The sequence below is a fragment of the Setaria viridis genome, chromosome 9 (assembly GCF_005286985.2).
Source record: "Setaria viridis chromosome 9, Setaria_viridis_v4.0, whole genome shotgun sequence".
NCBI lineage: Eukaryota > Viridiplantae > Streptophyta > Magnoliopsida > Poales > Poaceae > Setaria > Setaria viridis.
In genome coordinates, this window is record NC_048271.2 from 1,940,328 (window position 1) to 1,955,792 (window position 15,465).

The 15,465-nt window shown below is 49.1% G+C and overlaps 3 protein-coding genes across 3 annotated transcripts; 2 read left to right on the forward strand and 1 right to left on the reverse strand.

Moving 5' to 3' along the window:
- Nucleotides 1–418: 418 nt before the first annotated feature.
- On the reverse strand, nt 419–4,802 carry LOC117836364 (APETALA2-like protein 2). Its single transcript, XM_034715768.2, has 10 exons — nt 4,084–4,802; nt 3,910–3,935; nt 3,779–3,809; nt 3,606–3,693; nt 3,382–3,527; nt 2,851–2,895; nt 2,664–2,770; nt 2,434–2,573; nt 2,066–2,176; nt 419–924 (listed from the first exon to the last, which is right to left on the reverse strand). The coding sequence occupies exons 1-10, from the start codon at nt 4,470–4,472 to the stop codon at nt 721–723; spliced, it is 1,287 nt and encodes a 428-aa protein (XP_034571659.1). The 5' UTR covers nt 4,473–4,802; the 3' UTR covers nt 419–720.
- A 3,253-nt stretch (nt 4,803–8,055) lies between these two features.
- LOC117836366 (small ribosomal subunit protein uS12) lies at nt 8,056–10,738 on the forward strand. Its single transcript, XM_034715771.2, has 4 exons — nt 8,056–8,217; nt 9,902–10,057; nt 10,142–10,268; nt 10,370–10,738. Exons 1-4 carry the CDS (start codon nt 8,213–8,215, stop codon nt 10,508–10,510), a joined length of 429 nt encoding a protein of 142 aa, XP_034571662.1. The 5' UTR covers nt 8,056–8,212; the 3' UTR covers nt 10,511–10,738.
- A 577-nt stretch (nt 10,739–11,315) lies between these two features.
- Nucleotides 11,316–14,754, forward strand: LOC117836365 (PHD finger protein ALFIN-LIKE 3). The gene is made up of 5 exons (XM_034715769.2): nt 11,316–11,544; nt 11,636–11,668; nt 11,777–11,999; nt 14,071–14,191; nt 14,277–14,754. The coding sequence occupies exons 1-5, from the start codon at nt 11,439–11,441 to the stop codon at nt 14,544–14,546; spliced, it is 753 nt and encodes a 250-aa protein (XP_034571660.1). The 5' UTR covers nt 11,316–11,438; the 3' UTR covers nt 14,547–14,754.
- Nucleotides 14,755–15,465: the final 711 nt, after the last annotated feature.

Genomic DNA, 15,465 nt, shown 5'->3' on the forward strand with positions numbered 1-15,465 from the left:
GACTTAACTGGAGCAGTGCCCGCCGGGGCCCCAGCCCATCAGGAGTTGCTCCCAAAGTGGTGGGTGCCAATCGCAACACCAACAACGGACAAACGCTGACTGACAGCCCAGGGAACGTACGAGGCACAGTTTGCTTTTTCCCTCCTGTGTGTGGGCCCCACCTGTCAGCCCGTGCGCTCGCCGGGGGCCGGCGGCTACAGTGCCGGGCCAGGGCTGCGCTAGTGAGTGCTGGTAAAACGCAACAGTACTGTACTGTCGTCAGATTTGCTCTGTGCCAGGTTTGCCATTTCCCTTTCACTAGGACACTACACTAGGTTGCCAATTCCTTTCACTAGGTTGTTTTTTTGGTTCGATCGTCCTAATGTGGATGTGCTTTTTGGATACGGTATGTGGGTGTGCTTTGAGGATACGGTATGTGTACACCCATGATCCGGCGGAACAAATATATTTCAGAACAAATTCATGCATGGGTGATGGGTAGAAAACCTCAACCATGACAAATCCAGGGCATTGTAGTTGTAGCAATAGCCCATATTTTAACAAGGAACATACCAGAGGGAGATGAGCCATACTGCGTCTCCTGGCTCGCTCTCTTTCCTCCCAATAATTAAAAACGGTTACCGGCAAGCAAAAGCTGCGATACTGCCACCAACACAAGACCAGCCGCCGCCCCAGAAGCCCAGATGAAGTTGAGCGTGGAACAGCAGGCTGCCAAGCGGTCTAGGAGAAGAACTGGTAGTTCGGGAACGACGGCGCCGGCGGGTGAGACGGCGGGCCGCCGCCGTTCGCGCCGCCGACGGCGGTAGAGAATCCTGATGATGCTGCAGAGTGGTGCAACGGCATGTGAGGGGGACCCTGCGTTTGCCATGCCCAGGTGGGGAACGGCTGGGCGCCCACCTCAGGCCTTCGCTCCATGGTCCTTTCCTGCAGTGGCAACAGCACGAGCATGAGCTTTGTTAACTTTTGACCACAGTAATGCCTCACCTGAAAATCGTTCATTCGCAGGGAACAGAGTGAAGAACCATTTGGTTAATCACCAAAACCAAAATGACTTCAGAGGTGTTTGGATACGAGATGCTAAACTTTAGCAGGGTCACGTCGGATGTTCGGATGCTAATTAGGAGGACTAAACATAAGCTAATTGCAAAATTAATTGCACAGATGGAGTCTAATTCGTGAGACGAATCTATTAAGGCTAATTAATCCATCATTAGCAGATAGTTATTGTAGCACCACATTGTCAAATCATGGACTACTTAGGTTTAATAGATTTGTCTCGGGAATTAGACTCCATCTGTGCAATTAGTTTTGTAATTAGACTATGCTTAATACTCCTAATTAGTATCCAAATGTCCGATGTGACAAGTGATAAAGTTTAGCGGGACACCCCCGAGCTAAAGGATGATATGGTGAGCATGCATGAAAGAATTCTTCAAGGTTTAGGTTTTCTGTTTTCGCAAAACCAAGGACTTGGCAGTTGGCACTAGCTCTGCTTCCTGTAAATTCAGAGCATCCTCAAAGTACTTTTAAAGCTGCAGCACGTGATCACTGATCAGCATACCAAGATGCATCACATGTTATGTCACGAAACTGTTAAGCCTGAACGAGACTGCGGTTTTTTCAAAAGATGCAAACGGGCAGAACATCCTGATCGAAACATCAATCAGTTCACACGCCAAACAGTATCTGCCATTAGCAAGTACTACAATGCTGAGGGAGCTGACGAACAACTGCCCTTGAGATACCAAGAAAAAGAGCTGTACTTCAAAGAAACAAGACATTTCATTGGAAATTTCAAGACATGTTAACTGTTAATAGGGAATCAGGCTACTAAATTTATCTCCATGCCCAAGTTCAAACAAGAAGTACATGAAATGGAACTGAGAAACTGTTTAGCTAGCTAGTATCAAGTATAGTAGTAGGACATGCTGAAATATTTAATTTTTTTTAACTTGAAACACAGGTCAAGTTCAGTTAACATCATACAAAAAACAGTAACAGTTTGGAATAATTGATGCGTAGGAATGGGCAATTTGCAAGCATAACAAAGGGGTCTTGGTGGTACCTGATGGTTCGGAAAGAAGCCAGGACAAGCCGACGAGTACAAGCGCTGATGGTGAGATGGTACTGCTGGGCTTTGGTGATACATAGGCCACAGGGACGATGAGCTCATTGGCTACAGCAAGAGATAGGTGCAAATATCGTAAGATCAATGATAGCCATAGGACCTGGACCACGAATTAATGTCTCAACCAACCATAGGCCAATCAGACAATCCTATGAGTCGTCAGAGGTTAACATTCCACATGAAGATCCAAGACAAGTCAACCTAGTCGCTTCCATCTTAAGATTCTAAATTTTCTGGATACCTTTTTAGCCACCGCAAATAGAAAATTATATATAAACTGCTGTGTAATCTTGAAGCAAGTTTACCTGAGAGGTCATCGTATTTGAAGATTCAGGGGAGTCATATGTTGGCTGGAGGCCAACTATGATATTGTCCCTTTTAGTATCTTGCACATTAGGTTGTGAAATTCGCAGATCCAAATCAACGGCGTCAGCGTCAACAATTGCTATGAACATATTGATAATTATGAGATACAGCTTGGATGCTTGTGCTTATATGAAAGAAAAAAAAACTACGGCGAGGCTGCTTGTAATACCTTCACTTTCAGTGTCGGGCAGGGAATCTCCTGCATTGTAGGAGCTAGGCTCGAAGTTAGTAACAGCCTCCCTCCCGTTGAAGCGAAGGGCTGCCCTGTCATATGCCCTACCAAATCCAACAAGCATGGAAGTCAGCAAAGTCAATGGAGCTGATAAAATCGGCAGGCCCTTAAAGAAAATGAGCACCTTGCAGCTTCAACTTCGCTGTCAAAGAGCCCAAGATAGATGTACCTGCGTGTGAATTCCAGTTCAGAGACGTGTCTCAAGAGATGGATGCCTAAACTAGTAGACTTTGACAAAAATGGTCCTTGGCTAAAAAGTGCAAGAACTGCATTGTCTGCAAATGCACATATGTGAAATCTAGTGGTTGCTGCAAATAGATCTGTGTCACATTGTTAGGTGCCATGGAAGAACAATTGAGCTGTGGGAGTGCATCTTTCACCAATATAACAGAGACACACTAACTACTAGTGGTAGCATCGATTGTAACCACACTGACCCAAACTAAAATAACCTGCAAGTCTCAAGCACCTAACACAATCATAGATTGAGTCGCTTGATCACACCTATGCCCAATGACAAACTTAGCCATCTATATTTCAACACAATTTGCTCATAACCATGGATTAAAAACATTTAAATAAGCTTATAAATCAGAAAGCTTAATAACAGGCACTAGCTACTATATACGCGGGTCAAATATTACTGCCAGCTTACTTCTTGCCAAGAAGTTGGCCCATCCTCGCCTCCCAGCGGCCGCACTTGTGCAGCGTCACGCCACGGTACTTGGAACTCCCTCTGGCGAACCCCGTGCTCTGTCGGCGGAGTATGTGCACGAACTCCTCCTTGGTCCAATTCCTCATCTGAAAGCACACCCATCAATCCACGGCAAGACTATTGATCATGGAAAAACTGTAGAAGCCACTTGACGCAGCTATTACCTGCTTCAGATCATCCTCGTAGTCGCCCAGACTGAAGTTGATGTCGGCCTCGAGCCCCCGGAATTTGATCGCTGCTCGATCGTATGCCCTGCGTGATCCAAGATTACCATTTCAGCGCACTTACGATCAAACTGCAGATCGACTTGAATTCAAGCAAGCCAAAGCTCCCTAACCTCGCAGCTGCGTGCGCAGTGTCAAAGCCACCTGGTAAAACAGCATCAGCACATCGAAACCAAATCAAAAGCACGAAGACTAGTCAACAGCTAATAGAAGCTCGAGCTCGAACTAGAACCGGGGCGCTCACCTAGGTAGACTTGCTTCCCACAATCCCTGCCCAAATCAAGGAGCAGCAGCAGGAGGAGAAGAAGAAGAAGAAGAGGAAGAAGACGAAGAAGAAGAAAGTGATTAAGAGCTCCATGAGCAGATGGATTAGTAGATGGTAATTACGACGAAGCCGGCGAGGTCAGAGGCTGAGTACCAGATGTGCGACTCCCAGCGGCCCGTCCTCCTGTAGAAGGTGACGCCCCTGTACTGCGAGCTCCGCGACCTCGGCCCGCGCCGCGTCTTCTTCGCGGCCACCGCCGCCGGCGGCCTTTGCGCCACGGCGGGATCCTCGGCGCGGCGCGGCTGCCAGACCGGCACCGGCGCCGCCGCCCGCTCCGGCTCGGTCGGCGGAGTCGGGGGCGGGAAGAGCTGCCGCGTCATGAATCCCGAGGAGGCGCCCGGCGCTATCTCGCCGGAGCAGTCGTCGTCGTCGACGGGGCTCCCGAGCAGGCCGAACCGGAAGCCGCCGTCCCCGGAGTTGAGGACAGACGAGCTCGACGTGCCCGAGTCCTCCGGCGACGCCACATTGAGATCCAGCACCATCTCCGATCGGGGGTCCGGCGGAGCCAAAAGTCTCCACCTCCTCCTGCCGCTCAAGCTTCAAAACTCACCACCCAGTCAGTCTGCTACCACTCCTCCTGCTGCGTGACTCCCCCCACCCTCGAGCTCGATCGGCGGCCTCGACCAATCGACGTGCGCGTACGCCTCTATGGCGCCGGAGCAGGAGCAGCGCAGACACGATAAGTAGCGAGGTGGGAGGAGGAGCAGTGGGTGGTGGTGGTGGTGGCCATGGGGTGGGGGTGAGGAGGACGAGAGGAGAGAGAGAAAGGGTAGGGGAGCAGTGGGAGAAAAGGAAAGGGGGATGGGACGTCGAGGAGGGTGAAGGGTATCAAAGGTAAACTATTTTTGTGCAAGGGAGCTTCGCTACGGGCACGCGCGGCTCCGCCACCGTGTTAACGTATTGCGCGGCGGCTCGCCGGAGGCGGGTTAGGGAGGGGGGCTCCGTGTTTGCCATGGACGAGCCTCCTCTGCGGTAGGGTGACTCGTGCCACTGACAAGTGGGTCCATATACGATCATAGCCTACACGCTGGTGACACCAAGTCACTCTGTAGTATCGTAGAGGAATCGTTTTCGTCTGCCATGGTTTTTAGCTGCATTGGACGGGTGGTTTTTTAAGCTGCTTCAATTTTATACCACATGTTTCATTTTGTTTTTTTTCTAAAAAACTGGTTTCAGAAGTTGCGTGCTTTTTTCTATCGAAGTGGTAATAATTATGTAGCTATATTGCTAGTGTTACCTCGGTGGTTCTATACGAGGAACCATAGTTATAATATTTTTCTAATTTGGTTGAGTCGAGCTTGGTTATAAAACATGGTACCATGAATGTGGTAGACAACCATGAGAATATTTGGTTTTGTTGAAAAGTAAGCTAAGATATCGTGTCGGTAGAGGGGCTTTTAGGTATAGTAACACTCCAATTGTACAAGTGGAACAAAAAGATTGTGTTTCAACAACGGACGTAAGTGTTATTTAAACTTTATAATTGCAATGGAACAAAAAGATTGTGTTTCAACAACGGACGCAAGTGTTATTTAAATTTTATAGTTGCAACGTAAAAGTAAAAGCTGGTCCTTTTAAATGAAGTAGGGCGTGCGGTAGACTATATAATATAGTAAACTTTAGATCTACTTATAAATAATAAATTTTTATATATGATAAGTTGTACTATTTTAATATTTTTGATCAGCGTGCCTTGGTATTTTCAGATCCTAGTAGTCAAACAAACACCACTTCGAGCAAGGTAGCAGAGAATACAAGCACCCTGAATCAGAAACCGATCAGCCGAGTGGGAGCTCAGGCTGCCCTCTTGCGTTCGAGCGCTGACCGACGCGGGAGAGGTTTTTTCCCTGTAGCACCTAGGATGTCCTAAGTTATGTTAGGGTACGCACACACGCGTGCGTGTTCAGGTACCGTGCGTACCGAGGGTTTTAGACCCTCCAATCTCTCCCGTGATGTGTGCGGACGCGTGCGCGTTTTCTACCCTCTCGAAAAAATAACCTGAATAAAAAAAAATCCTGGCCGTGGCACCGTTTCACCGTGGCTTTCCTCGTAAAGCCGGCTACCACACTGACAAACCCACGAATCAAACGCCCGGATGCGGGGTACCGGTTCTCATGGCTCCATATGCCCAGTGGCCAATCAGCAACCGACAATGGCGTTGCTCTCCTGTGCCGTTGTGCGCCAGGCCAGGCGGATGAGATCCCCGGCGGCCCCCGTTCTCCCACTGCCCCGACCAATAATGCCCGCGCGCAGCGCAGCGGCCAGTGGCCACGATCATCATCTCCTGTTGTGTCGTACGGCCGGTACTTATATTCAGCGAGCGAACAAAAGCAGCGCACCGTACCCGCCGCGGCACACTAGAAAAGGCGCATTATTGCCAGACAAAATCCCAGACTAATCCCGCCGCACAGTGGCGTGCGCGAGCTCAGCCTCCTCGGCCGTCGGCCGGCCAGCCGCCGCCCGGGGCCTGGCCCCAACGGTGGTCAATGCCGCCCCCGTCCGTGGAGCCGTCGAGACGCTGCCGCCTCGGCGGCGCGCCACGAGCGCGAGACGTGCGTTCCGTGCGGCCTTGTGGTTGTGGGCGTGCGTGCTCGGCTTTGACCGCGCGGCCGCAAGCGCGTCCGGCTACGGCCACACTGCTACGAGCGCGCGCGCGTGCGGACGCGGCCTAGGCGGCGTAGGCCACCTCCCTAAAACCGCAAAGAAACGCGCGGTCTCCGCGTCGAGCACGAGATGCACGAGCGGGTTGGTTGGCTGGCATTGGCAATGGCAACTACTCATCCTCCAGTAGGGATCTCTGTATCCAGATCTTTCACCTCGAGCCCAACCCCTAACGGTTCTGAACCATCCATCAACAGTTGCTCGCCCGTGCTGGGGACTCTGCTGCACCCGTCAGGTCAGGCTCAGGGGCCTCTCACTACCTCAGGGCCCGTGCGCATGGGGCGCTCGCAATTATTCGAGGAGCCCGTGTGTGTGCCGCCGGCCGCAGGTACCTGTCCGTGCGACTGTGCCGTTGCTCCGTCCAGGGGGAAACGTCGTTCGCTTCGTTTCTAGAAATGCGCCGGCGGGCGGCGGAACAGTGCCCTCCCCCCGCGGAAAAAAAAAAACGCGCGCGCGGCGGATCTGCGTGCCATCCCATCGCCGGTGGGGGCGCCGCGGCCGGCGAGCGCTCGCGAAGCTCGTGACGACGGCGACAGCGCCAGCGGTGGCTTTGCGTTGCGCCGGCCCGGGCCGGCACAGTGCTTTGACTTGAATGGACGGTGTACTGGTGGTCACTGAAAGGCCTGGCTGCCTTGCTTCGTCTGCAGACTCCAGCAGCGGCAGCGGCAGGCTAATGTACATGTACTTGGCCCGTGCCTCGCCAGGCTCGACGACGTGCCGTGCGTCGCGGGAAGAAGGGGGGGAAGAAAATGTCAAATGTGGCAGGGGGGAGCGAGAGCCCGTGCGGCCGTGGCTTAGTACCTGCCGGATCGCGACGCGATTGATTGCGCGCGAAGCACGGCTCTGGATCTCATCGTGCACCGTGATCTCGTCTGACTGGAGATTGATTAGCCGTGACCAGCTGCCACTCCGTAAACACAGAGGGATTAGTGGCGTGACGGTACTCGCTTGTTTGGCATCGCAACGTCCGGTCCTGACGCATGCTGCATGTGTTTTCGGTGGGATTTGGCTTGTTCATCCGTTTAGAAGCTGCCACCGATTTGATGGTTCTCCACTGAAACAAATTTTAGCGGGCTTTAATTTGTGGGCGTTTTCGGCGACGACTTTGGTGATTGCTTGGGTCACGGGATTGAAAAAACAACGAGGTGTGAGTTGCTTTTTTTCTTCTTCTCCTTTTTCCGGGTGAGGAGGTGTGTTGCCATGTAGGTTCTTGACTTCTTGTTTGGGCCTTTCGGGGTGTGGGCCGGCTGCCTGACTAAAAAAAAACATGCAGCTAGCTGGGCTAACTTTTACACGGCCTTAACGGTCCAAACATGCAAACATGTATGGGCTGTGAGCCTGCAAAATACGTGGCCCATATAAATCGACCCCAAAGGCCTTAGCCCATTTACTCTAGCAAACACGAGCCCTAGTGCAGGTCCGAAAGGGATATAAACGCTTCGCCCACTCCTGCCTCCAAACCCTTTCGCCGCCGCCGCCGCCGCCGCCGCCAGCTCCAGCGCCCTCGCCGTCGGCCGCCCTACTCCCGCTACGAGCTAGGCGTCACCTTCGCCCATCCAACATGGGGTAATTCGCTGTGTTCTCGATCTGATTTCCTAGAAGTTGCGCGCTATTCCTTGAAAATTGTTGCTGTTTTTCCAGATCTATTAGATGCCAGCGTTTCAATACATTACCTTGCGATGCATGTTGTTTTCTCTGCTTGTTGATTCTTAATTTTTTTGTTGAATACTTGCTGGGAAGAAGATTTGATTAGCGCGAACTGCTTACCGAACCTGTGCTTCAAATGTTTGGTTTTATCAAATTACTAACTATAGGGTATTCTTGTATTTCTGGGTAGTGGCCGCGGTCTGTTGCCTTATTAGATGCATGATTCGTAGTTGGAGCTGCTCAGTTTTCATGGTTACGTGCTCAATTCTAATCACGTTTCTAATTTTTGTAATAACTGAATTGACTGAAATTTTGCACCATCTAATTAGTTGAAAATGGTGGCTGTACTTTCGTGCTGAAAGTCTTAAGCCTATGTTACCCGTCATATCTTGTACTTCTTATACTAGTCTTCCCTGAGCTGCTGATGTTACTATGTGCTTGATGCTGTGCATTATCTTTATGGTGCATCTGAAATGCTGAGTGCTGGCAATATTATCTACTGCTATTTTCTAACTTTTGTATACTGAACATAACAGTCTCAAATTTTGTGTGCCTACCTGTATTGATGCGGAAACCTCACTCTGGCATGCCTAATAGTCAATTCCTGTTCTGTGTGCCTTAACTGTGTACTAAATACAGGGATTCAGATATTAGTTTAATGTTCTCTTGCGGTTCAATTTTGTTTCTTCTTACTTAGAAAGCTGCATACCACCAAACTTGCACTGTGGAATCCTTATAAAGTTGCATTGGATACGTTTTCACATTTAGTCTGAACAAATGCGCTTGTAATTTGAGATATTAGTAGTACTAGTGTGGTTCTAGGGCTAACTGGGATATGATAACATATTGACATGTTCATTTGTTGAGCATTTGAGTGTTATATGGTATTGTATCTACTGTCACTCTATCAGTTATGTAATATGCACAATGATTCGTTTTATTTGCCAAATTAGTTTCTTTGGAGTAGTCATAGAAATCTGGATATATTCTTCTTGTTCTCGTGCTTGACTATAGTTTTATTTTCATCTAGTTAGCTCATGTGGTTGCCATAAATAAAATCATATGTTCTAGTATTAGGGTTGTTGTGCTTTTATTGAAGTCGAGCTTTGTGCCTACTGCCTACAAACTACTCAGGAACATAATTTAATTCCAAGCAGGAAGTTCATTCCAAAGTAGAGGTTTTAGCCGATAAATAGAGTTCAAGCGTTAAGCAGCAGAGTTTAATTGTACTCTCTTTATCAAAATTGCATTAAGCCTGGTAGTCCTACTGTTGCTGGAGCTTTAGCAGATGACTGTTGAATACGGTGCACATTGGAAAAGCAGTAACTTTGCACTTCTTAGCTGTATTTCTTTCTGGATGTTTATGATGGGAAATCTTTAGTGTGGAGTTTCATATGCTTGCCTCCACTTGCTGTGTTGTGCTAGTTGAATCGTTACAAATTCAATTAATTTTCTATGTTATCCAGTTGACTTTGAAGAAAGGAAGTAATTTTGTTGTTTTGTGTTATGTTTATAATTGAAAATATTTGATGTTGAGTTTCATGTGCTACACTTGGTGCTTACAAACATTCCATGAATGCTAATGTTCATAATTCTCCTGCAGTAAGACACGTGGTATGGGAGCTGGGCGCAAGCTCAAGACCCACAGAAGGAACCAGAGGTGGGCTGACAAAGCCTACAAGAAGAGCCATCTTGGCAACGAGTGGAAGAAACCCTTTGCTGGTTCATCTCACGCTAAGGGAATCGTCCTTGAAAAGATGTGAGTTCGAGAAATGCTAGCTGCTAATTTCTTATGAAGAACAACCAAATTAAGGAATACCTGACAGATCTACTTGAATTGCAGTGGCATTGAGGCTAAGCAGCCTAACTCTGCTATCCGTAAGTGTGCTCGTGTCCAGCTGGTGAAGAATGGGAAGAAGATTGCTGCATTCGTGCCGAACGACGGTTGCCTGAACTACATCGAGGAAAATGTAAGTTGTATTTCTACCACTCACCGGGCATTCAAGTAGGCAAAATGATGTCATCCCTCGCCATTGTTCACTGCTAATTTTGGCACTCCCTCTCTCTGTAGGATGAGGTGCTGATTGCTGGGTTCGGTCGTAAGGGTCACGCCGTGGGAGATATTCCTGGTGTCCGTTTCAAGGTCGTGAAGGTCTCTGGAGTTTCCCTGCTCGCCCTCTTCAAGGAGAAGAAAGAGAAGCCGAGATCTTAAAAACCTGTCCCCCCGTCACCGCAATGAACCTTGTAATGTTTTTTGGCCTGTGGCGCATCTGAAGGGCTCTCTCATATCAGAACTCAAGTTATGTCGAGATGAGCCTTACCATCAGACCTGTATGGCCATTAGTTTTGTTGAGAAGCATCTGAATTTGAATTCTAAACTGCTTGTCAGTGTGTGATGTTACATATGGTCCTGTATTGGCATCGTGGTGTGTTTCTGGAATCTCTCTGCTGTTAAACTCGGCCGCGTGTCGGTGAAGCAATGGTTGGAACCAACTGCTGCTGTAGAGCTGAATGCTGTACACATGCTGACTGTTTGTTCCCTGAAGTTATGAGCCGTTTCCCTGAAGTTATGAGCCGTTGATGAGGGGATCGACGGACCGGATGGCGTCCCTGCTGCCGCGAGCACCTGATGCATCCATCATCGGAGCAGAGTAAAATTGGAAAGTGGAAACCGCGATCTGATTCTGAAACGGGCCCGGCGCGCCGGCGCGGAATGGCCCACGGCTCGCAGGACGGGCCCAGGTTATGCTTGACCCGGGCCTAGCGGCGCCAAGTCAGTAGCCTATCCGGGCCCGCGCTCCCCTAGCCTCCGCACCCTAGTTGCCCTCTACCTCTACTCCAGTCATCTCACTTCCACGTGGGGTCGGCACGAGCCTCCCGCTCCTGGCCCATCGTGTCAGTGTCAGCGTCCAACGAGGTGGCATCGCGGCGCGGGTCGCGAGGCGTGACCGAAACAAACGAAGCCTTTTGCCTCGGCCGGGTGTAATAATAAAAGATAGACGAGGAAGCAACGCCGGCCGAATCCAACTCCTGTGTGTGCTCGACTCGTCGGCCGCAGAGCAGCTGCCCGTCCCCGCCGCCTCCGGCCGACCACGCCGCCGCTGCCGGCGCGGGCGCGCATCGGCGGCCCGTCCCTTCGCATGGACATGGCCCCCGCGTCCATCTCGTCCAACCCGCGCTCGGTAGAGGAAATCTACAAGGACTTCTCCGCCCGCCGCGCCGGCCTCGTCCGCGCCCTCACCTCCGGTAACGACCGCTCCCCCTCGCCTCGCCGCAGCGCTTTGAGCACCCCACAGATCTAACGCTGGGCTCCCCTCTCGTGTCGTTGCCGGTGCAGATGTGGACGATTTCTACAGCGCCTGCGACCCAGGTGAGTGAGATCGATCCACGGCGAGCTGTTCTCGGGTGCGTGCGTAGAGTGGTCGATCTGGGCTGGGGGATGATCTGATCGGGTTTTTTTTTGCTCTCCTCCACGCAGATAAGGAGAATTTGTGCTTGTACGGCCTCCCCAACGGGACCTGGGCGGTGGCGCCGCCAGCGGAGGAGGTGCCGCCGGAGATGCCGGAGCCGGCGCTGGGCATCAACTTCGCGCGCGACGGCATGCAACGCCGCGACTGGCTCTCGCTCGTCGCAGTACACTCCGACTCGTGGCTGATTTCCGTCGCCTTCTTCTTCGGCGCACGCCTCAACGCCAACGATCGGTACCAATGCTATTCCGCCACTGTACACTCTGAATTCGATTCGCTCTTTCAAGCAGTCCCCTTGAGTTGTTAAGAGAGTAAATGTTTGTTCTCTCTTTCCTGTGACAGTTGCTTTTGTTAACTTCAATTTTTGCCATTTTGGTGAATCAGTTTGTTTGTTTGTTAGGTGATTTGGTAGTGGGGAGACGCTTGTTCATGCATGTGTTCGCATGTGCACATGTTTGGTGTGCTCCTCTTTTGTTTCCTTTGAGTGAATTAGGGTTCATGCTTTGGGGATGAGTTTACTTTATTGGCACCTTCGCATGCTGTTTTCCTTGCTTTTTCTTTTTGTTCATGCTACAAGGTGCAATCGGAATCACGAGACTTTACATCTCATGATAACACATTTCATAGGGTGGGATATATGTATTTCCAATACCAGGGCCCATCAGTTCATTATAGGGTGCCAAACTCTAGGACCTTTTTCGCATTTTAAATCGTGTAGAAAAGTTGGAGATCTTGTGCTTTTATGTGGTTCTAGAATTGAATGTTTCATTGATTCTATGAGTTCTAATATCAATCCTATTTTTGTTGCAAAGAGCAATGCCACAAGTTCTAGAACCAAAGCTTAAAAAGCATGTACTAGCCTGAAGTCTTCTCCTACATTGATTGCTGGGCCATCCATTTCTGAACGCATTCTGACATTTTAATTGTAGGGTAATTAGTTCTTTGATGAAAGATGTCTTCATGGTGGTTGGAGAAGCTGTCATTACTGGCTGATACAATGTTTAGGACGGGAAATACAAATATAATTTGACCAAACTGCACAAGGACATGGTAACAGGAAACCCTTTTATAATATTGATGCCTTAAAATATTCAGAGCATCCTACAGTGTGCTGCTCGTTTGCTAGTTCAATTGTTGTATGCTTGTCTGGACATAATCTTAGCTAATCGGAAAAGGTGGGAAAATATATGCAAAATTTAGTGGATTATTGAAAATACCTTAAGAAAAAATTGCTTCTTCTGATCTGCACGTGTAGTATATTAATTCATTGACATTTATTTTTGTTTTTTCTTTAATTTCAAATAGCTTTTACTAGGCTCGGACTGTTCAAGCTCCTTTCCTTTTTCTTGAGTATTTGTGTATTTTGCATTGTGTAATCGAAAAAGTTTGATTGTTTCTTTGTATTATATCTCTTGGGCCTATCATGTTCTTATTCTCAGAATTTAAATGCTCACCATCTGTAGTATTTTGAATGTCTTGGTGTTGAGGTTGAGATTCATCAGATGTTTCAACCTCCTTTGCTAGTTGAGAGAGCTGATTTTGTTCCCCTATGTGGCTCATTCTATTGCAAGTTTCCACTTATGAGAATCACATCGAGAATTTTATGCCTAATTAGTCTTGTGTGTGCCTTTTCTGGCTGCTGCTTTCAGCAGTTCAACCCCTTTTAGTTCCAAAACATTTTCCAGAACCTTCACAGTGCTTATTTTTGCTCTTGCAAGCTTAACTCATCTATTTAGATGAAAAGAAAATGAAATCACCTTAGCTCAACTCTTTTGGAAGGAACAGATCTATCACTTTTTGTATATTAATTTATAACAACCGGCAATCTTTTAGTTGCTAAGATACACCTGTTCTGTCTTGTTGATAGTGGAGTGTAAATTCTGAGTTTCTCAGTATTTCCATCTCTTGAGCAGAAAGATTTTGGCCTGCAGTATTCTTATACTGTCTCATTCTATCAGCCATGATAATGTTGTTCTGACTACATTTTCTTTTTGACTTGGGATGTTTATTGCAATATTGTTTCCCAGAAACCTAATTAGTTTCTTTGATGCTGTTCATACCCTGAACAGCGTAGTTTACTAGTAGTGCATACACAGCTGTTTATCAACTCGTTTTCAAATTAACAAATTGGTAATCCACTGTCTGAGGAGGTGTTGTGTGCTAAAGTATATGTATATTTTTCTACAGTAAGAGACTAATTATGATCCACACTGGACAATTGACTGCAATAAGAAATTATCTGCCAAGTTTGTGAGAAGGTGCTGCAGTCTCTGATTTGATGATTTGCTCCTTTTTTGTTCTTCAGGAAGCGCTTATTCAGCATGGTCAGTGATCTTCCATCTGTCTTTGAAGCATTCTCGGACAGGAAACATGGCAGAGATAGGTCTGGTGTTGATAGCAGCGGCAAGTCCAGACACTCGTCAAAGGTACCACATTCATCTTCAGAATCTGAGAATCCAGGTGCTTATGTTCGAATTTTAACCCGAAAAGAGCTCCCTGTTGCTTGTACAGAGAGGAAGCGACGGGCACACGAAGAATTCTAGAGCAGCAGCTCCGCCTGCCAAGGAGTATGATGACGACGACGACGAAGACGACGAGGAGCACACCGAGACCTTCTGTGGCACCTGCGGCGGGCTCTACAATTCGAACGAGTTCTGGATCGGCTGCGACATCTGCGAGAGGTGGTTCCACGGCAAGTGCGTGCGGATCACCCCCGCCCGAGCGGACCACATAAAGCACTACAAGTGCCCGGACTGCAGCTCGAAGAAAATGAGGCAGTAGAAGGCCCTGCCGGCCGGCCGGCGCTCGCTGACCCCCCCGTCTGATGAAGATCGAAACCATACTCCCCATTGCAGGTAGCAGATGTGAATTCGTTTAGAACGTTGTTGTGCGTGCGTGGTGTTATGTTGGTGGTAGGGAAGAGGCAAAATTGACTGATAGATACATGATGCTCGTTGCTCGTTTTTACAAATGGCTCGTTAACTGTCAATGCCGTTTGCCAGCCGTGGCTGCCGAGTCATTTCTCCCTTGGCACTACTGGTCTGGACTGGTTCTACTAGTGTTTGGAAAACGTTGTTGAGCAGATTGGAACGTGACCCCAAGTTTGGAAAACACTAGTCGTACTACTAGTGTTTTTAAACAATCTTGTACCAAACAAAAATTTGGCTACGAATGCTCCTTAAGTTTAAAAATGGCAGGGCCAAATTGGGCGGTGCAATCCAGTGACTGATCGCCCCTTTTATTCTGAAAAAAAGATCATTCGGACTATTCAAGTCCAATTGTCCATACGGCCAATCCTGGCGGATGGGAAACTTGCATTCGCTAGGGACGAGATGTATGGAACGAGACTCGGCCCCGCGGAGATGGGCTGCATTCGGCTAGGGACGAGATGTATGGAACGAGACTCGGCCCCGCGGAGATGGGCCGAAGGAGGACTCGGCCCTCTGTTCCTGTACGCCGTTACATGGGCCAGAGGCTAACTAATAAATACCCCTCCGCCTCTGCCCCTGGGACCCAACCCCCTCCGCCTCTCCCCCTGGACCCGACCCCCTCCCCCTCTCTGCTCCTGGGACCCAACCCCCTCCGCCTCTGCCCCTGAACCCCCTACGCCTCTTCGCGTGACGATGGCGACGACGCCGCCCGTGTCGCACGCGACGCCGCGCCTGGAGACGCCGCCGCCCGTGTCGCACGCGACGCCACG

What these genes read in the sequence shown, in the direction of transcription:
- LOC117836364 (XM_034715768.2), bottom strand. Translation starts at nt 4,472, where the DNA reads ATGGTGCTGGATCTCAATGTGGCGTCGCCGGAGGACTCGGGCACGTCG. An exon ending in CGCTGGGAGTCGCACATCTG is followed by an intron (nt 3,936 to 4,083) that starts GTACTCAGCCTC and finishes TGATTTGGGCAG; the next exon opens with GGATTGTGGGAAGCAAGTCT. An exon ending in AGCGAAGTTGAAGCTGCAAG is followed by an intron (nt 2,771 to 2,850) that starts GTGCTCATTTTC and finishes TGGATTTGGTAG; the next exon opens with GGCATATGACAGGGCAGCCC.
- LOC117836365 (XM_034715769.2), top strand. Translation starts at nt 11,439, where the DNA reads ATGGACATGGCCCCCGCGTCCATCTCGTCCAACCCGCGCTCGGTAGAG. An exon ending in CTACAGCGCCTGCGACCCAG is followed by an intron (nt 11,669 to 11,776) that starts GTGAGTGAGATC and finishes TCCTCCACGCAG; the next exon opens with ATAAGGAGAATTTGTGCTTG. An exon ending in CGCCTCAACGCCAACGATCG is followed by an intron (nt 12,000 to 14,070) that starts GTACCAATGCTA and finishes TTTGTTCTTCAG; the next exon opens with GAAGCGCTTATTCAGCATGG.
- LOC117836366 (XM_034715771.2), top strand. An exon ending in GGAATCGTCCTTGAAAAGAT is followed by an intron (nt 10,058 to 10,141) that starts GTGAGTTCGAGA and finishes CTTGAATTGCAG; the next exon opens with TGGCATTGAGGCTAAGCAGC. An exon ending in TGAACTACATCGAGGAAAAT is followed by an intron (nt 10,269 to 10,369) that starts GTAAGTTGTATT and finishes CTCTCTCTGTAG; the next exon opens with GATGAGGTGCTGATTGCTGG.